The sequence below is a fragment of the Nothobranchius furzeri genome, chromosome 3 (assembly GCF_043380555.1).
Source record: "Nothobranchius furzeri strain GRZ-AD chromosome 3, NfurGRZ-RIMD1, whole genome shotgun sequence".
NCBI lineage: Eukaryota > Metazoa > Chordata > Actinopteri > Cyprinodontiformes > Nothobranchiidae > Nothobranchius > Nothobranchius furzeri.
This window is the reverse complement of record NC_091743.1, coordinates 64451902-64476180: the sequence shown is the minus strand read 5'-3', so window position 1 is coordinate 64476180 and position 24279 is coordinate 64451902. Positions and strand designations below refer to the sequence as shown.

The 24279-nt window shown below is 41.7% G+C and overlaps 1 protein-coding gene across 3 annotated transcripts in view; it reads right to left on the bottom strand.

Moving 5' to 3' along the window:
- The window catches only part of kaznb (kazrin, periplakin interacting protein b), a 155999-nt gene that overhangs the window by 68410 nt on the left and 63310 nt on the right, over positions 1 to 24279 (bottom strand). For all 3 annotated transcript variants that reach the window (XR_008558964.2, XM_054730140.2, XM_015959008.3), the window contains exon 4: positions 18955 to 19162. Coding sequence is in view for 2 of the 3 variants with exons in the window: in XM_054730140.2 (XP_054586115.2) it covers positions 18955 to 19162 (208 nt within the window). In the remaining variant the exon portion in view is untranslated. The remainder of the gene's footprint in view (positions 1 to 18954; positions 19163 to 24279) is intronic.

Sequence of the window (24279 nt, the reverse complement as noted above, 5' to 3'; positions counted from 1 at the left end):
ACTATTTTCATATGCTGTATAGAAGATCAAAGAACTGTTTCCAGTCATTAAAAAAAGTATTTATAGGACACCCTTAAATTAACATGTAAGCAAGTAAAATGTTAGAACTTTGAGGATATACACTGCACATTTGGTCTATTCTACTGACTATGAAGCTTGTTTATTTTAAGGAACATGATTCCCAAATGTAGAAGGTTATCTGAATTTTGCACCATTTTCACTTAAGATAAAGATCTAAACCTGCGATGGACTGGCTCTCTGTCCTGGGTGTACCCCGCCTGATTGCCCATTGACCGCTGGAGATAGGCACCAGCCCCCCGCGACCCTACATGGACAAGCGGGTTCAGTCAGTGGATGGATGGATAAAGATCTAAACATGAAGAGGGTCTGCAGAACAGTAAACAGCGCAGTGAGCTACATAAAGACAGACAGGACTCGTGTCTGGAGGAAAGAATCAATTAGTGTTCCCTGCATGACCTGTCACCTTACAGTCATCCACAAGCTGATGGAGGAGCCTCTCTTGTCTTCTCATTCAAACCAATTAAGATCTGAGGTGTATCACACTCACTCATTACCTGTCCCTCACAGCACCCCGCTGCTCTACACCGTGTTGTTCTGCTGAAAGTCTTAGATCAGATTATGAGTTTTGTAATCTTGGTTTGTCATACGTTTATTTGACTCTGCCTCCCAGAGAGACAGAAAAAAGAAAACCGTAGCCAGAAATGTTTTGCGGGCAGGTTGTGTGTCTGAGCATCATTATGAATCAGTTTGTGCTCACTGCATACGGTTTAAAACAAGAATCATGTTTATCACCTCATCAGATACACAGAAATGACCCACAGCATTATGGGAAAGCAGAACAGAGACATCAAGGCTCACATGAAATCATCTCACAAGAGACTTCCCAACACAATGCCCAGTCCTCGTCTTTGGCACACCGAACAATAAAACTAAACACAAAGAGCTGAGCTCTTGCTTTATCTGTTTGTTTGAGGTTCTGAAGCTGTCCAAACAGTTTATCTGTGCAAGATAGACGACACATCTGGAACGACCCAAATTCTCTCCGTCCTTCTTGCGAAACCTGCAACAAGCCAAGTAAACAAACCTCTCAGGAATGAGAGATGGTTTTGGAGAGCAGTTTGACTCAGCTTTGACATGGCTGGAATTCCCCCTTGACAGCAGCGCTGCGGGGGAAAAGGAGGGATTTTCCCCCACCGCCACAGCTTAAATCAGCAGGAAAACAAAACGTTTTACTTGAACAGAACACCTTTATTATTTATAAAAAGTAGCCCTGAAAAATCTGTGTTTCACTCTGCTTTAAGCCCATTAAAGTGGAACCGGCTTTAATAATTACATGTCTGCTGCTCCAGGTACTTATTTAACTTTTCATTCATTTATGAAGGCAGCGCGGTGAGAAAGGACCATTTATATCCCCGCTGAGCTTCGTGTTAGTGTGTTGAAAGGTCAAAACATGACTAATAAGGAAAACCTTGTATTGATTAAAAGGATTAATAATCACTTGAGCTCTGCAGCGAACACCAGGACCTCTAATTGAATCCAGGCTAAGCTGAGTCCACTCAGCAAAACAGGAAAATGTAATAGTACCCAGTTGTAGCTTGTTTCATTCATCCTGGCCAACGACGATGTCGTGTAAAACCTCTTTAAGAAATTTTTCTTCTTCTTCAAACAAGGTTAAATTCACATGAAGATTTGCTCTCAATGTTTCAGACCTGATATTAAAAAACAGAGAAATACATAATTTGGCTTTAAGGCATTCATCAGAATGAGTATTATGTTTATGTTTATGTATTTAGCAGACGCTTTTGTCCAAAGTGACTTACAAGTGATAATCGGCATGTTGCCCTTTGGGCTAACAACCACAATAACAACAACTTGACATCAGTCATGGAGAGGAGGGAACAAGGAGTGGACAGTAGAGAGGGGGCACGGGTGCAGGGAGGGTGCTAGTTAAGAAGATGCTCTCTGAAGAGCAGGGTCTTCAGGAGTTTCTTGAAAATTGAAAAGGAAGCCCCTGTTCTGGTAGTGCCCGGTAGGTCATTCCACAACTGTGGAATGATGCATGAGAAAAGCCTGGATTTGGCCTGAGCGTGGTGTAGGCACTGCTAGTATTAGTCATAAAAATCACATTTTTCTCACTCTTCACTGCTTTTGCTCTACGAGGCAACCATCCATTTTAGCTTTAGATGCCATCCTTAAAACATCATTTGAAACATCTATGTTTTGTCTCCACAAATAGCACAAGCCTGAAGCAGTTCTGCTGTGTGCCGGAGTTGCTAAAGCCAACGGTAATGGATGCCAAACAAACAACAGCCTTTCCTGTCGCGAGCCGAGATGGGTGAGTCCATGAATGATAAGTGACGGCGTGACGTAGATCTGTCAGGATTTTCAAATCCTAGAGTTTCACTATCTATTTTCCATCAGAAGCTAATGCAGAAGATAGGTGTAGGTCTGTTTTCATGTTCAACCAGCATGAAAAACTCAGTCACTGATTATAATCAAAAATCAAAGATTTACAAAATGTTTTTTCAGTGAACCACACCTTTACGCATTTTTAGAGTTACTTAAGAAAATGTTCAACTACGTAAGGCAACTGTGATACCTGCATGAGCACCCCATTCTCAATCACACCGTAGCCTCGGATCCGTTCTCACATGCCTCTCTCAGTCTGCACCAGTCTGCAGCTACATGCTAGAAAATCCCACCACACTAGCATCGTGTGAAGGAGTTTAGCCTACATGTGAAGCCTGCAGTCCTGCTCCAAAGTGACCACAGACTCCACGTCTTGGACCTACTATAACGTCTGCAAACAGACGAGGATCCAACACTCTACATCACACGCACCCAGAAGCTCACTGAAAATCCCATCCATGTCAAGGCTGATGACCTGGGCCTTGAGGAGCCCTGCAACTGTCTAACAGCAGAGAAAAACACGTTGGGAGCAGCATTGCTTCCTTTCACTCTTCTTAATGCAGCTGTGTTTCACACATCTGTAAAACCCTCCCACCGCCCTGCCAGTCCTCCCCCTCTTCACTAATAACATCATAATGATGCCACCGTTAGCACAGTGCTGAAGCAGTGTGCTTTATAGACTGACCTCTAAAATCAATTCAGCAGCACACAGGATCTAATAATGGAGGCAGGTCTGAAACTCCTCTCCTCTCCTCTTTTCCACACATTTATCCCCATTTATCCCCATGTCTTCACTGATCTTTTTTGTGTGGATATGTGTGTTTTGCTTCAGGTCTTCCATGGTGGCCAGTAAATTATACACATCTCAGCTTCTCTCCATCAGGCCAGTCTCTTGATGAAGTAGTGAATGTTCTGTAGCCTCGTGGCTCACATTAACCTCATAAGGAGAAGGAGCCTGTTTTAGCTGCTGAACGCAAGCATTTCATTCCCAAGCCTAGTTGCAACGTGACTCAGTAGAATACACAAGAAAGGCAGGTGGCTGCTTTCAATTCATGGACAATAAAAACTTACACATTAAGGATCCTTTTAAGAGACTCTTTAGGTGCATAATTTGGAAATAAAGAGCAGCAACTGGGAAGGAGCTGTGGAACATTTGAGGGGTTTTAGAGCACATTCCTGGACAGAGACTAGCCGAGTCTCTTGCTGTGGTTCATTAGGGAATCTGAGGGAAAACCCTGAATCTGAAGAACTTTTAAAAAAAAATCCTGACGCTGCTTTAAGCGATGATGAATAAAATTCATTGTTCAGCAAGCAGAGTGGAAGATTCCATCATTTAGATCCAGTCGTCATAGCTGTCCTCATCAATATGTGGTCGGCCAGCAACAGAGAGCATGATATTTTCAGGCAGCGGAGGAGGGAAGGAAGAATCTGATGATGGTCAAAATGCAATGGTCAGCTCAGGTTGTGGAGGTGAAATAAAATAACAAGGGCTGAGAGCTGCAGGACAAGAACTTTTAACAGCAACATTGCATCACATTTTTAGCAGCAGCAGAGTTTCCCAGGTCTGTCTGCTCTGGGTCGGTTTGTCCAAACACATAAAATATGGACGGAAATCTGCAAGACCAACAAAGACCAGTGACAAAAATGTGGGGAAACGATTATGTTTAAAAATGAAATACAGGTGAAACTCCAAAAATAAGAATATGGTGCAAAAGTCCACCTATTTCAGTCACTCAACTTGGACTGAGAGGCCATCTAAAGGCTCAGGAACCCTTTACTTGGGTTAATTAACTGATTAGAGTGTGACACGTTGAGTCTCAAACATTGAACCTTTTCACAATATTCTAATTGTCTGAGATTGTGAATGTGGGGTTTTCATTAGCTGTAAGCATAATCACAATTATAACAAATAAAGGCTTGAAATATCTGGCTTTGCATACAATGAGTCTATCTCATGTATTAGTTTCACCTTTTAAGCTGAATTACTGACATTCAAGAACTTTTGCACCATAATCTAATTTTTCAAGTTTCACCTGCATGATGCTAAATCTAACATTTAGTAATATAAAATATAATAAATGACCCAATCAATAAACACATTTTAAAAATATCACAAACCACTGCAGTAAGAGCCATGCTGATTCATTTGTCTGATTGCTATGCATGAACAGACATTATGTAAATGCAGTTGTGAACATTTCCTGATGGGAATATTAAGTTTTAGAAAATCTCATTCTACCCTGTTGGTCTGAAATCAGATTGGATGCAGCTCTGATTATAAAAAAAAACCCTAAAGAAGAAAAAAAAATTCATTTTTCACTGCAGGTTTGCACAAATCAGAACCAATTATGTCAGAATTAGCCGTCTCGTAGATAATTTTTAGTGGAAAATAAAGCCATGCACTAAAATAGATTGGCAAATGAGAATGCAGATGGTTTTGAAAGCAGTAATTAATCTGCAAAGAGGAGATTAACATGTTTGAAACCAGATCCTTTTATGTAGAAAATTGCAGCTGAAAATGGATGTTTTTCTATACATAAATAACGCAATTACCCTAAATATTGATCCGACTGCTTTTTAGCAAAGAGCAGCTTAGGAGGCCTCTTCAAATCCACTCTTCTAAAATGGGAAACGAGAAACAAACGAGCAAAAAGCTTCAAACACTGAATAGAAGATTTTAGAAGTCACAGTGTGTTCCTGCTGGATGTCCAGAAATGGTCAGTTTTTCATGTACAGTTTGGCCCCTTCAGTATCTGGTCACGTGGAGACAGGAGTCTACATTTGTGGCCTTTAATCTGCCAAACCCTGCCATTCCATTAGCTGGAGTCCGGGCCTCTCTGCATTCTTCTTGAATGAATATGAAGTGTTCTACAATCCCTGAATAAACAAAGAATTCTAAATCTTCTATATTTATATAGAGTATCACAGCTTATTGGTCATAAGTAAAGGTAATATATTAATCTTAAAAGCACTGCATTCACCTCTCTAAAGAAGCTAAAGTTACTCAGACACTTGCTGCTCACCAACACACGGATTTACTGGGATGAGTAAAAGCATACCTGTGTTTTTGAACTGGGAACACAGGTTTTAACTGGATTAACCTTTATCAGATAAATCAGAAATGCCTTATTTCAGACAACAAAGAAGAAAGGGGACATTTGATGTGATCATCTTTGGAGAGATAATACTGATGCTGAGGCAGAAGATGATCCAAAGAAGTCTCACAATCAACATGTTACATTTGAAAAGTACAATTTTAATAAAACCTCACAGAATAAACTCTTAAATGAAAAAAAAACCTGAAATTATTATAGGTTTAAAGATGAAGAATAATACTTCCCATAATAACCTTCACTTTAAAGACGATAAAGCTTCAGTCAGATCCCTCTAAAGTTCATGCTCTTTTAAATTCTACAAAATTAATAATAATAATAATAATAATAATAATAATAATAATAATAATAATAATAATAATGGATTGAATTTATATAGTGCTTTTCTAGGTACCCAAAGCACTTCCCATTATTCCTGCAGTCACACACTGCTGGTGATGGTAAGCTACTGTAGCCGCAGCCGCTCTGGCGTGGTCTGAGAGGCCAGGCTGCCATTTGTGCCATCGGCCCCTCTGACCACCACCAGCTCAGGCAAGGTGGAGGAAATGTCTTACCCAACGACACAATTTCTCCCTGGCCTTCGATTCATAAAGCATTACTCCTCATCATCCCTCTTCCACTTTGGTTCTTTCACTTTAAATCCATGTCTGTTTTTATGGTTTCAGCTTGTTTGGTTGACCCTTCTTTGCTGTACATTTTATAGTGTTTTTATGATGCAACTATTTCATGCTTTGTGTGCAGTGCTTTGGTTGGCTATAATGCCATCTTAAAAGTTCTTTTTAAGTAAAAGTGGTGTGGTATGGTAGTTATTTATTTGGGCTTATCTGGAGCGCTAACCTGACCCCCCAGAAAGGAAATAGTTGAGTCTCATTTCTATGATCATTCTAGCAGATTACATTTATAATTAGCTTGTTTTTACACAAATATCTAAACAATAACACTTAAATTTAATAAATATAAATTTGAAATAAATTATAACCAATAGCTGCTGCTGCTTGGATCGCTGGCTACAATGCACATAGCACACAAGCTTGCAATATAAAGCAGGACAACACCTGTCCCCCTCCAGCTCGGCTGTGTGACTGCACTAACCTGTCCTGTGTAACCCTCACCATGTGACCCTCATGTCCATGCTGTCTCTGGAGGAGCAGATAGGAGACAAGATCTCCTGTAACCTAAAATGAACCAAAGCTTCCTCCCAGTTTCTCTTTAAGCTGAATTTAACATCAGTTTATCATCATGAAAGAAAAGAATAAAGTAGAACAAGAACTTCTATCTCGTATTTCTCTCTCCTTTTAACTTCGTGTTCCTAAATAAAAGAGACAGATGATCACGCTGCAGCCTCAGCCCTGCAGAACCACATGAAGGCGGACCAAAGTTTCCTACCCGGTAAATGTGGAGAACACCTGCTCTGACAGATCTGGATGTTACGCTGGTGCCGCCGTTAAAATAACAAAACTACATTCCACTATGATTGATTATGGTACTCTTCTATGATGCAGAATCGTTTATGCCCGCATCTCGATGCACTGGTTATTTGATTATTTTCCTCAGCTCTATCTATCCTATATCTCCCGATCGGCCGTCGGGGGTGGGGGATGCGCGTGGGGTTTGGGGCCACAAAGAGAGGGCTCGCGGGTCGGACGTGGCCCCCGGGCCGCCATTTGAGGACCACTGTTCTAGGGCTTTTCTGACAAAGGAAATTGGCTTGGTTGTTTTATCACCATCATATTTAAAACAAACTGCTACATAAATCATGGTAAAATGGTGGTTTCACTGTATAAAACAGCCCCTACCCCTAATATAAACAGAGAGCTGAGATGAATCCTCCGCTCTAACGCCGCGCTTTGATGTCTCCTCCGCCTTTTATGGGTTGTACACATGTTTAACCCTCCACAGCATTCTCCTGATGTTTGGAATGTTTTTCAGACCTGCATGAAGACACAACTCACAAAAGCAGAGACGTGCTCTGCTTATCGTCAGCTCTGCTGGAATTTAACGCTTTGCATCCTCTGGATAAGCAGAGGGAGTTCTGTGCTTCCTAAAAGCAAAAAAAAAAAAAAAACATTTTCCTCCATTCCTCATCCTTTTTCTCCTTGGGGAACGGATTTAAACTGCAAGCAAGGCAACAATATACAGCGGCAATAAAAAGCCTCTGCTGCTAAAGCAATGAGGCGTTTAAAAAAAGATGAGCTGAGGCCGTAGAGAAGGCATTCGTGATTCCACATGTTGGCTGTCTTACTGCTCGGCTCTTCCTGGGAGCAGAAGTTTGGACTCAACAGGGATTTCAGGTGAAAGCAATGAGTTTGATGAGCAGAGTGGAAGCATGGGGAGAAGAAATCTGATAATTATCTGCACCTCCTGTTGTGAAGCAGAACATCAGAGGAATGAAACACCTCACACTGGAGAACGTACTAAACCGTTTTCTCTTTTTGTCTGTGCGCAAACCTTCTCAGAACTTCTCTCACCCAGGTGCTAAATGAGAATAATTAATGGAGGCATGAAGAACATCCAGCACCAGCATTCCAGGCTGCCGTGCCAGGCATCGCTCAGATACCTGCACCATCCACCCTCCAGAAACTCTGTTCTGTTAGCTCGGTCTGGGACAAATCTTTTTAAGAAATCTGCTTGATGCAGCTCACTTCATCTTTGTTGGAGTTGCTGTCTGATCCTCTCCAGGCACAAAAAACTCTCCAGGCTCCACTGGGAAGTTCTTCTTCACTCTGTCCAGAACGTCTTTATTAGGAGCACCTGTTCTGATGTTGTGCGGAGTCCTTAAATGCATGTTTTATGCAAACTGATCACAAGGGACCGACCAAGAGAAACTGATTAACAAGCACAAAACTAGCAAAGAAGTATCCTCATTATTCCACTTCTTTATTCCCACTTCCAGGGTGATTTATGCCACTTCCACAATGTTCTCCTGAAACCACATCCTAATACAGGAAGTCCATACTCAAGGAAATCACTTCTCATTAAAAAATCATCTGGGATCCAAAAACTGATCTGAGCCAGTGGAAAAGAAAAGATATAATTAGCATACAGAGACTCAACCGTCTCAGTGATAGGAAAGCTATCTTCTATTTTTTTTAAAAAGTATTATTTAATGGTTTGTGTCATCTTTAGAAAACTCATCAAATCTGGCTTTTTCTGAGAGTTTTCATTCAGATAAAACCTGCCTGGAAAATGTTAGAGCTGTTTGGCATCTTAGTAAAACTCCTCTCTGCAGGTTTGTTCTCTTAAAGGCCGATGCCACCAAACATAAGCTTTCATCTTTAACCTCTGACTGTTTAGGAATGTGGCAACATGAAATCTGAGCTGTCAGAACAAGTAACTTGCAAAAGACAACGCATACTGTTGTCTCTTGGCCGTGTAAGGACATGGTTGGAGCTGCTCAGCTGTCCGAGGCTGCTAAATCCCGGAATGGAAACTTACTCAAGTGAACTTCAACCAGGCTTCAGCTCCCACTGACATCCTGTGCCGCTCTGTCAGTTCATTACTGAAGCTTGGATTCCATTACAAACTCAAGCAACAACCAAACCTAAACTCTACATCTGGTCCTCGAGATTCTCTATAGCAGCTTGTCTCAGGCCCTGTCCACACGTAGCCGGGGATCTGCCAAAACGTAGATATTTTTCTACGTTTTGGCCTGTCATCCACATGAAAACGGAGTTTTTTCACATGAAAACGGATCTTTTTAAAAACTCCGGCCAAAGTGAAGATCTGCGTTTTCTCCGTTTTGGGTGTCTGCGTGTGGACAGACAAAACCGGAGTTTTGGGGTCCGCAACGTCACTTTCCGCGACAAAAAATGCTGACATCACGTGTGCGACCTGTGTTTACACTAGCCGACATCATGGATGCCCTCAGAGCTGCGCTCGCTTTATCAATTGTCCAAGCGCTTTTTGCTTGTTTGTTTTTGCAAGCGGAATTACTGCTCCTTGCGGAAGACCACAGACGAAGGACGAGGTTAAGAACGGGGGAAGTACTGCCGCCTACAGGTCTGGCATGTCCTTAACAACGTATTTATCCGGGTACGTGTGGACAGAGTTTTTTTTTAAACGAGGTGGTGTGGATTCAAGTTTTTGGAGGGGCGGATATTCGTTTTTAAAAAGACCCGGCTACGTGTGGACTAGGCCTTAGAGGTTTCCCTGTTTCAACACACCTGATTTGAATCAGTGCTGATTAGCAGTTCTGCAGAGCCTGAGCAGCTGTTGAACAGGCGATTTAGCCGGTGAGATATAAAACAAGCTGGATAGGGGATCTTGGGGACCAGGATTGGGCAACCCTGCTCCAGTCCTCTCATTTCTTTGTAGGCAGCACAAACGGTCAGTTTTGCATAAAATGTCTCGTTTAAAGATATTTTGGGGACTTGAGCTGTTACTAGTATTCTGTCACTAAAACACAATTCAATTATATTTATAGGATTCATATGGAATGCCAAAGACAACACAGTTGGAGGAATGAAATGATATTTTAGCCTTAAGAGCCTCTAAAAGCTATTAGCCACAAACTTCTTACAGGTGCTGAACTCTCTGTATTAGAGCCTCACTTCTTTTGGCAATTATTAACTCAGCAATAAAAAAGCAGCTTAAGTGCAAAGAAAAATGTCCCAAAAGATAAAGAAATACTGATCAAAACTTTATTTAAAGACAAGAAACTCAGGCTAATGGACATTGGTTTGCCACATTAACACAGCACCAGCTCCTCCTCCGCACTGTTAGCTATTACTGAGACAAAGCAGAACAACGAGGTCCTCAACATAAAGCAGGGAAACTTAAGTAAATCCTGATAAAAAAAATTTAAATTCTCCAAAAGCTTGCTGCAAGACCCACATGGTCATTAAGTATTTCTCTAGTGATTATCTTAGAGGACGAGCTGCAGCGGCTGTAATGCTCTCTGCTGAAGAGTAATCGTAGAAAAGAATCCTCTCCCCATCTGGCCTGAGTTTGTCAGAGGCCCAGGTCTCTCATTACTTCACTGTGAACATGAGCAGGGCTGGGAACATATCGTTAAAACTCAAGGGGCAGAATCTCATTCACCCCAGTTCTTTCTTTTTCCCTGTGACACTCTCCGGAGACCACCCGTCTTCCTGTTTGCTGTCCTCACACAGAGCAAGTATGCAATGTATACACCGTGTTCCCCACCCAGGCTGCCTGAGCCACGCCCTGTCTGAGGTCAATGCAGCGTGTGGGACACTGTGTCCAAACAATGGCCAGGGGGAGGCAGCCCCTTATTTCCCCAACATTTTTCTCACTCGTCCTCTCCCACACCACACACACTCCAGAAAAAAATAACTTATCGTTGCAAAGCTGGGTCCAACACCAGACACAGAGACCGGCTGGAGAGATCTGTCATCTGTATACATCGTGTATTTTCATTACATTTTAAAATGAATAAACTTATTTCTTTCTAATCTGTGTGTGAATGACATTGGGTGCAGACAAATGCAGAAAATAATTTTTATTGAGTGTGTCATAACACCAGGTTGCCACAAATAGATGACAGTCAGTAATAAAATATGTAGCAATCAATTTCCCTCTGGGATAAATAAAGTATTTTTGAATTCAATTGAATTGAATTGAATTGAAAACATTTAGCCTGGCCAGCCATGCCAATGCTTCCTTATGGGAAGCAAAGGGCCTGGTAATGCTCCTATTCAAATAGCCACACCCCCTGGGAGTTCTAACCAAGCCAATCAGCAGCGTGCGTCACACACCGTGACGCTCAGTTTCTCATAAACAACGAAGATGGCGTCTGAAGCAGAGTTTGCTGTGGCTCTTTCCTCTGCTCTAAATGTTTTGGACAGGTCTTTAAAACCACAACGAGAAGAAGCGCTAAAAGCCTTTTTTCTAAAGAAAGACTAAGCGCTGTCGCCAGACGCCATCTTTGATTACAGCTAAAAAACTACAGCATTGCACTGAACGGTCGACATTTCCACCTTTTTTCTGATTGGTTATTTTTGAGCTGGCTAGTCCCGCCCCTCATGGTGCTCTCTGCCTCCGAGTATCCAGACCTGTCCTCAGTGGAGATTAGACAGCGGCCAAGTCTGGCTGGCCAGGCTATAAAAAATTAGCTTAAAGCAATTAGATCAGTTAAGAGATTAATTAAACTACTTGCATGTTGTATGTTATACATTCTAAATCAGTCCAAGAAATTAAATTGACCTTGTTGCTGTTGAATATAGGTGTTGCAGGATTATTTTATTATTATTAAAGAATTATTGCTTTAATAATTATTTTTAAGTGGAGTTGTATGAAAAGCTCATGAGCTATACCACCTACACCCGCTCTTGTAGGATGGCTTCACTTTGGAAAACCAGAGATTAACTCTGATCAGATAGAAAGTTTTAAATTCTCTTAAAACAATTCCATTCAGATTTCTTAAGTTTATGCAAATGCTATTTTAAAACCACCATGTTGCCACAAATGTCTCATTAAATTAGCCTGGCAAGCCAGACTATACATTCATATACAGGTCCTTCTCAAAAAATTTGCATATTGTGATGAAGTTCATTATTGTCTGTAATGTACTGATAAACATTAGACTTTCACATATATTAGATTCATTACACACAACTGAAGTAAGCCTTTTATTGTTTTTAATATTGATCATTTTGGCATAAAGCTCATGAAAACCCAAAATTCCTATATCAAAAAATTAGCAATCCATCAATTTTCATCCGCTTATCCGGAGTCGGGTCACGGGGGCAGTAGCCTAAGGCGAGAGGCCCAGACTTCCCTCTACCCAGCCACTTGGGCCAGCTCCTCCATGGGAATCCCAAGGCGTTCCCTGGCCAGGTGAGAGACATAGTCCCTCCACCGTGTCCTGGGTCTACCTTTAGGTCTCCTCCCGGTTGGACGTGCCCGGAAAACCTCACCAGGGAGGCATCCAGGAGGCATCCTGACCAGATGCCCGAGCCACCTCAACTGGCTCCTCTCGATGTGGAGGAGCAGCGGGTCTACTCCGAGCCCCTCCAGAATGACCAAGCTTCTCACCCTATCTCTAAGAGAGAGCCCAGCCACTCGTCGGAAAAAACTCCTTTCGGCCGCTTGTATCCGCGATCTCGTTCTTTCGGTCACTACCCAAAGCTCATGACCATAGGTGAGGGTAGGAACGTAGATCGACCGGTAAATCGAGAGCTTCGCCTTCTGACTCAGCTCTCTCTTCACCACGACAGACCGGTAGAACGCCCACATCACTGCAGATGCAGCACCAATCCACCTATCGATCTCACGCTCCAGTTTTCCCTCACTCGTGAACAAAACCCCGAGATACTTAAACTCCTCCACTTGGGGCAGGACCTCATCCCTGACCTGGAGAAGGCATTCTACCCTTTTCCGAACCAAGACCATGGTCTCAGATTTAGAGGAGCTGATTCTCATCCCAGCTGCTTCACACTCGGCTGCGAACAGCTCCAGCGAAAGCTGAAGATCACGTTCTGATGAAGCCAACAGGACCATGGCAGGGCCCGGCCGGGCCCCATGGGCGAAAACCCGGCCACCAGGTGCTCGCTTACGGGCCCCAGGCCTGGCTCCAGGGTGGGACCCCAGTAACAATCCGGGCTCGGGTACTCCGACTCTTTGATTGTATATCCATGAAAGATCCTCTGAACCGTTCTTTGTCTCACCCTTCACCTAAGACCAATTTGTCATAGGAGACCGACAACGTAGCTCCTAGGATCATTAGGGCACTCCAACTCCTCCACCACTAGGGCACTCCAACTCCTCCACCACGATAAGGTGACGGTTCATGAAGGAGCTTTTCTTTTATTGGTCAGATGAAATATGCAAATTTTTTGAGATAGGAATTGTGGGTTTTCATGAGCTGTATGCAAACATCATCAATATTAGAAACAATAAAAGGCTTGAACTACTTCAGTCGTGTGTAATGAACCTAATATATACCTAATATATATGGAAGTCTAATGTTTATCAGTACATTACAGACAATAATGAACTTCATCACAAAATGCAAATTTTTTGAGAAGGACCTGTATATAAAACTTTGCAAAGCAAGAATTTGGTCTAGTTCACTAGGCTAACATTTAATGGCATTTCTTGCAGATATGTTGTGAAGTTTCCAGCCGGACGAGCTACAGTAACTAGCCTTGCAGCTAATAACCACAGCAAACAACCACAAAACATTGTGCGAATAACCTAGTGATGTTAAATTTATGGTAGCACAACAATTCTGAAAATACATTTAGCATCAGCTGCCAGGCTGTTTTCATTCACTTTCTCCCTGGACAAATATTCTAACTCTGACTCTGGAGCCAAAATAAAAAGGAGAGGTTTTCCTAAACTTCTGCACAGTAACACACTTATGTCCCGTGGTTTTCTGTCTCTAAGGGTTACATGTATGAGCCGTGGTCGTCTCCCTCCACCTGCAGTCTTGACTTTGAAAGTATAGAAAATGGACCGAAAGGTGAAATATTTCTTTGACATAAGCTAAAAAAGTCCAGCGAGTTTAGGCTTTTCTCCATAAACATTTTTCTTGATTGTTGGTTGACAGGCTCTAAATCCAGACCCACGGCGACTGCATGAATTACTCCATCATTAAAGCTAGACCACAGGGGTAACTGAACCATGAACGTTTGTAACTCCAGGAAAGATGAGTCACTCTGCAGCACGGAGGAGACAAGCTGGTTAGAGATAACAGATTTAGAGTTTAACTAACACATATCTCATTTTGCTTTTTTTACAGCTTATTTCATATTTAGCTACTTTTTTCATTCATTTGTAGCCTTTTTTTGTTGTTCAGCCTTGGAAGTAGCCGAGAATCAAAACCGTCATTTGCTAAAGCAAAATAATTTTGCTCTTCATGTAGGATGGCTAGCCAGACTACCTTGGAAGTGCTCTAAAACTGCTTCTTACTTTTTAGCTTGATTGCTCTGTTTAATGAAATTAATTCCATTAATCATGGTCTTAAAGTTTTGCCATAATGATATATCAATGCTGGTGCCAAATTAGGAATATTTTATTAATCTCAACAAGAACAGTAAATATAATACATTATACATATTTTGGGATTTTAAATGAATTATTTTTTAAATTAAAACAACATATTTTAAAAAAGGAAAATAAAACTTCTGGATTTTGGTCAGTTTGCTTCTTGTGCAAAAAATGCAGAAATAAATTACTTATATAAAATACTTTATTTGAGTATTTATCTAATTTGGGAGATATTTCAAGTTTATTTAAGCCTTTTTTAAGATATGTTTTACGCACACATCAGTAGGTCTCTAAAACAAACACGTGGTTTATCCGAACCTGAAAGGGTTAAACAAGCTGAGGTTATCCACTCACTGTGTCACTCAGAAACAGCTTATGGATTATTACTGGCAAACTCCCATGAGTCTGTGCTGCCCTACTGACCAACTCTGCACTAATCTAGCAAGAATTAGACCTTTAACGCTTGCTTATAGCAGGACTCAAGCAGTTTGTCCATGATGGAAGCATAAAACAGGGACATAGGTCTGAGTTTCATTGTCAGTGTGACAGTGTCATAGAAAGGATCGCTAATAAAAAGATACAAATCACTTGTCCAAGGATATTTCTGATATTTTATTCTTAAATTATGACAAATTACAACAAATCTACAAAAACAGAATAAACCAGATTAAATTACAAAGTTAACTGGAGAGTTTATAAACTTTCTTCCTTCTCCCGTTAGCTCAGTTAAATTGTCTGCAGCACAGACTAACACCGAACAACCGGCTCAGTTGCTGTGTTTACAGTCCTGTTGGACGTCTGTCAGAGATGTTGTTGTGGCCCCGCGGGGAGGTGAAACGCTGCAAAAATCCTGGCACCTTGGCACAGTGTAATGTATTTACGAGAACTTGGTTCATGCATATTAAAACACTCTGCTTTGATCCTGCAGAGCCAACAAATAGACCAACAAACAGCTTGGCTTGGGTGAGCGAGAGATACACTCCCAAAGAACATTTAATTTCCCTAAGCCAGAAGCGCTGGCTCATCCCACCAATCACTGTAAGAAACTCCAAGACAAATCATCTTCAGCTTAAAATCTTATAAGAACAAGTTAAAGTCAGCGTTTTTCTCAGTCTCTGCCCTTTATCATTCAGACAAGGTGAGAGCTCAAATGTGGGGGTGAGGGAGGTAGAGGGATTGGGTTTGATTGGTCACCTGGCCACTGGGCTGAGCCCTGGGAACAGGAAATATGACATCATCAAGCTGACATTCAGGAATGTGGGAATGTCAGGCTGCATGTTAACATAACTCCAACCAGACAGAGGGGAGGGAGGGAGGGAGAGAGAGAGAGAGAGAGAGAAAGAGAGAGAGAGAGAAGGGTGGACCTAACTAATGACCTCAGCTGAGAGGCCTCTATAACCCTAATTGGTCATTATTGAACACTATTTCCACTTACACTGATAACTCATAACCATATGGACTGTGTTAAAGTTAATAGCGTTATGTCATCAAGAGGAGGACGATGAGATTTTGAAATGTAAACTGTCAAAGCTCCTGTCCATGCTGCCCCTGCTCTTCTGGAAGCAGCTGAAAGCCACACCACACCTCATACTGAGTATTTGCACGCTAATGAACTACAATGTTTTTGATATGTTCCTGCTCAGACAGCGCTAATGCTAACTGCTGAATTATCTCCTCAGTCTTCATCGGGTTCTGTAAGAGCTGCTAATCACTCGCTTTAACCACATCTGCAGTGCTCAAACGGCAAAACGTCTAAAACCAGCAGGAATGACCATGCAATGTTAGCGCACCCCTGCTATTGCTAAACCAATAGTCTGATGTAATGTAAGGTTGAACACAACATTAATCACTTAACAGTCACACAAAAGATAAATGCCCTTTCGTTCCCCTCTTCTTCCACAGTTGGCTCATTTACAGATTGACGTTAATTCAAAGCAGTTTGAGTTAGCTTTCAAGCTAGGTTGTTGTGCTAAGCCAGCAAAGACGCATCCACATCACCCAGTTGTGCATGCTGGGATGTGGGGCACATTCTTGCTGATTGACAGTTTCCTATTTTGGATATGCAACTCTATTGGTCAACGCTCTAGCTCACGTTATTGATTAGTTTTGCTGTAGAGGCCAGTGGAAGGACTTAGAGGAAATATAAAATGTGAAAGATTACCTACTATAAATAAACTGCATACCCCAGCTTGAAGGTGTCCTTAAATAGTTTGTACTGTGTAACGTCCAGCATTGAGCTGTGAGATGAAGTCTCTTAACTAACTGTAGTAACTTGAAGGGGTTATAAAAATTTAAAAGATGCACTCCGCTGCAGTTAACATTTAACTCTTTAATGATAACCTTGAAACAGACACAGGATTACATCCGAGTCAGCAGACTCTTACTTCTTTGGCGCTCAGTTCCGGACCGGAGCGCTGCAACACTCAAGCTGGGGAAACAACATAGGGAAACAAAGGTTCCGGGCTGAATGCCACCTCATACTTTAAACATTCTCAACTTTTACCTTATCACACTAACTGATCAGCATCTCTTACAACTCGAAAAACATTAAAAAATTATGATTGTGTTCCTCAAATCGTTTTCTTGCTGTGCCACAAGGTAGATTATTCAGCATAGAGGTCATTTTCATCAGCCTTTTATGAATGATCAGGTTGGTCGCTCTTATTAAAGCAACACTTACATGATCATCAGATCAAGCCATCTTTCCCATTTCTCCAAGGTCTAATTCGGATGCTAACAGATGAGCAGCTATGCAACCTAACTGGGATTATGACACATTTCTGTCAAACCAGTATGAACATTTTCAACAGCCTGAGTCACCTGCTTGATCAGACATTCTTTGCGGGTTTATTTTTTACTTCTTATATCCAATTATGGTAGATAACGACCATTCAGACCAATGGGAACATCCCTGAATGAAGAGATTCTTTTTTTCCCATTTAAAGACAAATATTTCATTTCCCCGTAAGCTGATACATTAATTTAAAAATGCTATTGTTGTGATCAGTGGTCATAATGTTATGGCTGATAGTTTTACTGGAGTATAAAATTACTCCCATTATTAACCGCTGTCTGTTTCTTGAACATGCATGCTGTCAGCAGAGTAATCTCCAACTCAGATGAGTACATCTGGATCTTATTTCCTCAATTGGACGCAAAAAGGAAGAACAGTTTCGTAAAAGCGCCAATTCTCCGAAATTCTTCTGGAGAAGAAAAATCTAAAGCATGATTTCTTTTTTATTTTGCTAAATGTTTCATATGAACAGAATTATTCGCTGTAATGAAATCTGGTGGATTACAGCTGAACACATCTGAATTAAAATGCAAATTAGATTAATTATCACTATATAATAAAAATAAATAATATGTATCTGTAGCTCAGGAGATAGCTTCATTGTCAATGAGGCAGCTGCTGCTAATCTGTATTTGTCTAAAATAACTTTTGGGTCTTTTTGCCCAAATAGTCATTTATTGGTTGTGAGAATTTTCTAAAGAGACAGAAATAAGAATAGCTTGGCCTCATGTCAACCCACATCAGAGTCCCACACTCATCATCACTGGTGGGTTATCTAAAAATAATGTAACACTTCATATTTTTAAGGGAAATCAAGTTTTTACTAAACACTAAAACAAAGTTAAAATAAAAAGAGCAGAGCAGATCAATAAGCTCACCTGTTAAGCTTATTTTTGTTCTTTTAGACTATTTGAACTCGTGCAGCTCAACACAGATGATGCATCACTATTTTCCACCTAACCAAGCTTCTTTTTCAAACAGGATGTAAAAGCAACGATTTCTAGACAATTCTATATGCAATAAACTGACAAAGATTCAGACTTAAAATCTGCAGAAGCAAAAATCAAGTAAACAAAAAGAAAGTTGCCGTGCCTTGTCATCAGCTGGGCTACAGCTAAACATGTATGGTTCCCGTGGAAACAACATATTTATTATGAAGTATGACTTGGAGCCAAATTAAGTAATTAGTACCAGTGACATCCACTATGACGCACGTTTGCGTGGAGCTTCACGGCTAAGTGACAGAGTCGTGGTGTTTAGACGGTTCATGTGTCAGTCGGCTTCTTGTTAGCAGATTAAAGACAGAACCAGAGCCCCAGAGGACCTCTGCTGCTGCCTGGGAAACCAAAGTCTGACTGACTCTGACCCACGCTCTGGGTCTGTGACCCACCCACCCACCCCACTGTCTAATAGCAACACTCTTTCCTCTTCATCCACTTTGCCTTTTCTGATGTTCACATGCTGAGTTTTGGAAAAACACAAGTCACAGAAGGGACGGTGGAATGCACATTCTCCAAATGTTTCCCACTGCCGATTTCACAACAGGCACACATGTTCCTGTTCACACACACACACACACACACACACACACACACACACACACACACACACACACACACACACACACGTTTTGTCATTCATACGTTTGCAGTAACACTCACTCACCCCGATAGTGGAGGCTGTCATCGTGGTGGTTGAGCTGGTGGTGGTTCTCCAGGGCGGGGGGGCTGCTGGCTCCCAGCTCTGCCAGTCTGCGGCTGGTGGCGGAGAGCTCGGATCGCAGGTTTGTCACTTCCTGACTGGCGGACTGGATGGCCCCATCGATCCTCTGAGCCAGCTGTTTGTTGTTCTCCATCATTTTAAGGATTTTCCCCTGAGGACCAAATCCACACAGAGTAGCATGGTGTCAAGAGGAGCATTACAGGGAGTGGAGCGGACACCCTTTCCTCCTTTTTTCCTCTTCAGCACCTCCTCCTCCTTCTGTATTTCTTCTCTTAAGGTCTACTTTGCATCTAGAACAACACAGCTCCTTCTCGTCTGGGTTTAACTGCACATAGAGGGTGTCTACCTGTTACTGCAAAGAAGGGGTTTGCACTTCAGAGAGAGAGAAAGCATGAGTTTGAGCTAAGAAAAGGAGAAAAGCAAACAGAGTGAAGAAGGACAGGAAGACAGAAGGAGAAAAGGAGAAGGAGCGCAGCAGCAGCAGCAGGAGGGAAAGTGAACGCTCCCGCCGAGGAGAACGTGCTGTGAGCAGCTGCTCTCTGAGAGGACCCTGCACACACTGAGATGACACGCCGCCTTTTAAATGGACTGTACCATGTGGTGGAGGAATGGGGGAAAGAGAGAGGGATGGGGGTGCAGATAGAAAGATGTGCTCTCCAACTTTCTAACTGCACAGCAAATCCCACACTCTGTGGAGTCTGTAATGAGTTAGCAAATTGAGTTTGTAGAGGAGGAAAACTGCAGATTGTTTCTTCTCTTTCTGTGTTGCTACACTCAGAGTCTGGCAGCGGCGTTAAACCCTTCAGCAAGCACTTGTCATGTCCTCCGTGTCTTTTCACATGTGCACCCACTTTCCTTTCCTCCCTCTCACTCAAACACCCACTGTCCTTTTTGTCTCTCCTACCCCTCCTTCTCCGTTCTATTATACATCCATCTCTTTGTCCTGGGAAGGCTCTCCCCCACATTGGTGCAAGGGGGGAGAAGGGGCTGGCACAAGGCACCCAAATGGGGGGAGCATTTCAACACACAGCAAACTTTGCAAAGGACAGCGCCTCATGAAAAATGGAGAGGGGTCCACACAAAAAAAAAAAAAGAAGAGGCCCATAGAATTACAATCGTGCTTTATGTTTGTGATCCAAACAGTAGGGAGGATTATTCTCTCAGCTTATCTTTGGGCCCAGAAAACAAACAGCGCTGGCATTGCTTCTTATCTTTACAGTAGTGGGATTCCATCACACATACAAAAGGTTACATGGTGGCAGGGCTGGGGGGTGCAGCTGATTTTATCTCAAAACATTCCTGGATATTGCTGAGCCGTCGTCCTTGTTTAAAATCTACATTTGACATTTTCATTTTCACCCAAGAAGAAAACGCATCCTGTCTGAGTTAGAAAGTGAAGCAGATGAGCGGTCCATCAGTCAGCTGCTGGCTGCCTCCACTCAGGTGATAACAGCTCATTGGTATTCTCTCTCTATATGAGAGAAAGGAAGAAATAAATAGAGAGGAAATAAAGCGAGAGAGAGAGAAAGAGAGAGGATGAAAGAAAGAAAGAAAGAAAGAAAGAGAGAGAGGATGAAAGAAAGAAAGAGAGAGAGGATGAAAGAAAGAAAGAAAGAAAGAAAGAAAGAAAGAAAGAAAGAAAGAAAGAAAGAAAGAAAGAAAGAAAGAAAGAAAGAAAGAAAGAAAGAAAGAGAACTGAGAGAGAGACATGACAGCTATGGTTCAAGACTTGCCAGTTAGTCTGATGGTTTATTTATTGCACACTCTTTTAAACACCCCCACCTCCAAAGGTCATAGTTTACAGCTTGTCCATGTGACCGTCTCATCGATGTGGCCTTCACTGACCCAGTTTGACTCATTGGTTTTACTCTACACAGTCAAGGTCAAAGTATGCACAACCCACAATGTACAAGTGCCATGATTTTATAAAATAACTGTTCCATCTGATTTTAATCAAAATTTTCTTCATCCGACCAACTTCAGATACCTCTGGATTACAACATCATCAGCATTTCTGAGCTTTGGAACTTTTGAAATAATCAGCCAATCAGCTGCTGGAAACTACAACAGTTTTGAGTAATGGTGGAATTTGACAAGAAAACAAAAGACACTCCAATAATCTAATAATGACCAGTGTTTAAAAATAAAAAAGAAATGCATTTTTGTTTAATAAGTTGACCCGTTTTGCACGCTGGGGTTCTGATGTTTTTGAGTCAGATAGTTTAAAAAACACAATTAAATTGCAACTACTGATGAACTCAACCCTTCATCTGGTTTTTACTGCCAATCATTCACTATAACCATCTGAAGACTTGTGTGGTTGGTTGTGTGGTCGGTGGGTAGGTAGGTAGGTAGGTTGGTTGGTTGGTTGGTTGGTTGGTTGGTAAGTTGTTTAAATGGATGAATGGATGGATGGTTGGTTGGTTGGTTGGTTGGTTGGTTGGTTGGTTGGTTAGTTAGTTAGTTGGTTTTTTGGATGGTAGGTAGGTTGATAGGTTGTTTGGATGGTTGGTATATAGTTTGGTCGGTCGGTAGATAGTTTGGATGGTTGGTTGGTTAGTTGTTTGTTTGGATGGTTGGTTGGTTGTTTGGATGGATGGATGGTTGGTTGGTTTTTTGGATGGTTGGTAGGTTGATAGGTTGTTTGGATGGATGGTTGGTAGGTTGATAGGTTGTTTGGATGGATGGTTGGTAGGTTGATAGGTTGTTTGGATGGTTGGTAGATAGTTTGGATGGCCGGTAGATAGTTTGGATGGTTGGTTGGTTGGTTAGTTGATTTTTTGGATGGCTGGTTGGTTGTTTGGATGGATGGATGGATGGTAGGTTGATAGGTTGTTTGGATGGTTGGTAGATAGTTTGGATGGCCGGTAGATAGTTTGGATGGCCGGTAGATAGTTTGGATGGTTGGTTGGTTGGTTAGTTGGTTTTTTGGATGGATGGTTGGTTGGTTGTTTGGATGGATGGATGGATGGATGGATGGATGATAGTTAGGGTTGAAGCTTAAAATACTAGCTTATTGCTTTTATTAATTTACCTGTAATCTTATTTTTCTTCTTGTAGTGTATGTGTTGTTGTAACAAGTAAATTTCCCCACTGTGGGATTAATAAATTCTATTCTATTTTCCTTCCATGCCACTTCACCAGCAACAATTCCAGTTAAAAAAAAATGCTGTTTGTTTGGCGATGCCTACTGATATCATTTCCTGCTGAGTTACAATGAATCTGCGTGAGTTAAACCCCACACAGCAACTTCATTTCTGAGCTCATACCTCAGTACCGCATGGCTCCTGAAATAGCCCAGAAAGTGGTCCTTTCCCACCGGCCCAGTGACATGGCGACACTCACATGCCTTGAAAGTCTGGTAAAACTACCCAGAAGAAAGTGGAAATGGGCCTCATGTAGCATCTATAGAGTTATGCTGCCATTTCCATTAAGGTATTCAAACATCAGTTCATTTCTACTTCTTCTACTTTTGCTGCGTGACTCATTGTATTCTAAATGCTTCCCATGTTTCATCTCTCCTACTTTGTTTTTAATATATGACACAGGTCAGTCCAGAGACCAGCAGCACTGTTATGTTTTGATCACATTAGCAGATCATCATTACCGTCTAGACACTCCCTGACCCCAACTATTTCAGTGGCCCTGATTTGTTGCCGATTGGCAAAATGTAACCAAGGTCAGAGGTTGAAGGTCATTTCCTGGGCTTGTTTTCATTAAAAATAAATTTTTAAGACATCCAATTTGTGGAGAGCTGGAAAATAAATGATTTATTGTTTAGTGAAACATCAATAAGCACATGAAGAACATGTTTGCATCACTTTCAAAACAGAGTTTGTGACTTTGGTAAAGACCAGAGTCCCTAAATGACCAGTTTTCATGTAGCTGTTAGTAGATTTATTTTGTTTATTTGTTTGGTGTCATTACCAGGAAGTGTAATTAAGTGTGCCACTGGTGTGCAGTTAAAAACCGCTATTGATAAACAGTCGCCGTGATATCTGCCTGGTTTAATTTAAAATCGACTGGTCCTCCACACACTGGAATGCTTTCCATTGTATCCCAGCATAAACTGATATAAAGCTGCATAAACGATTAAAAGGTGTGTGGGTTTTTGGAAAAATAAATGTCAGTCAAAAGCTAGATGGCTTTGCATTTGCCTCTGAATTCAAGCCTGTTTTTCAGTGCTCAGTTTTCTAAAACAATATTATAAACGATCCACAGACACTACGCGAGTCTACCAAATGTAGAAAATCACTGTACTAATGTTTGGTTTGATTTGTTTATCTTTTTCTCTTCCAATATTAGATGTTTGAGTAATCCTTAAAGATAAACACATACTTTAGTTTTGATCGTGTAAACATTCCTCAAATCATCCGTATTTTTTTTTCTAGCCTAAAAATCTAGACAGAGTAACCGAAGCTAAATGATTTGCATGTCGGTCTGGCCACGCTCCATTGTAGACTCAGATCCACCATTGGCCAGAATCAATTTTGTGTTATGCCAATCACAGGGCTCTATTAATTTGGTGGGCGTGATGATGCAAAAGAGCTAAACAACAAATATGGTGGCGGCTTGTTTGAAATGGCTTTGGCATCAACTTTGGACTATTTAGACTACGAATTTTCTTCGAGTCAAGAGCAGACAGAGGTACTTAAGTCCTTTATGTAGAAAAAGGATGTATTTGCATCTTCTTCGACAGTCTATGGTAGACTGTCCCGTTAACTGACGCCCGAAGCGGTGAGTGTGTCAAGTTTGTTGTTGTCTATTAGCATGTGGAGACAGTCTGGAATACAACCATAGAGTAAGGGGCTCGACACACGGGAGGCGACAAATGACCGTGATCAGCGAAATTCGTCGCTGTTGCTTTTATTACCTGACACATGGGAGGTGACCCGCGGCAGCAGCCAGCTGCAAAGCCGTCAACGTGTTCTGTTCCTGGCGAAATTGTTTTGTTTGGCTGTGTCAGGTTAGAGGGAATTAAGGTTATTTAAGTGGTTCAGAGTTTTAAAAAAAAGTGGTAGATATGATGTTTCACAAGGTGCTGCTAGAGTTATGTGAAATCTTACTTCTGATTTTACTATAGAAAACATAACAATAATCAACTTCTCCTTCATGTTTGCTCGGAGATGTACGGAGCATCCTGCCCGCTCATTGGTCAGTGCACGAAACCTCCGTTGATTGGTCCTCGTCCGAGCGACAGCGATGAAAAGTTGAAAATATTTCAACTTTCTGGGATTGCGTTGCTGGGTTGCCTGTGCACGACACGTG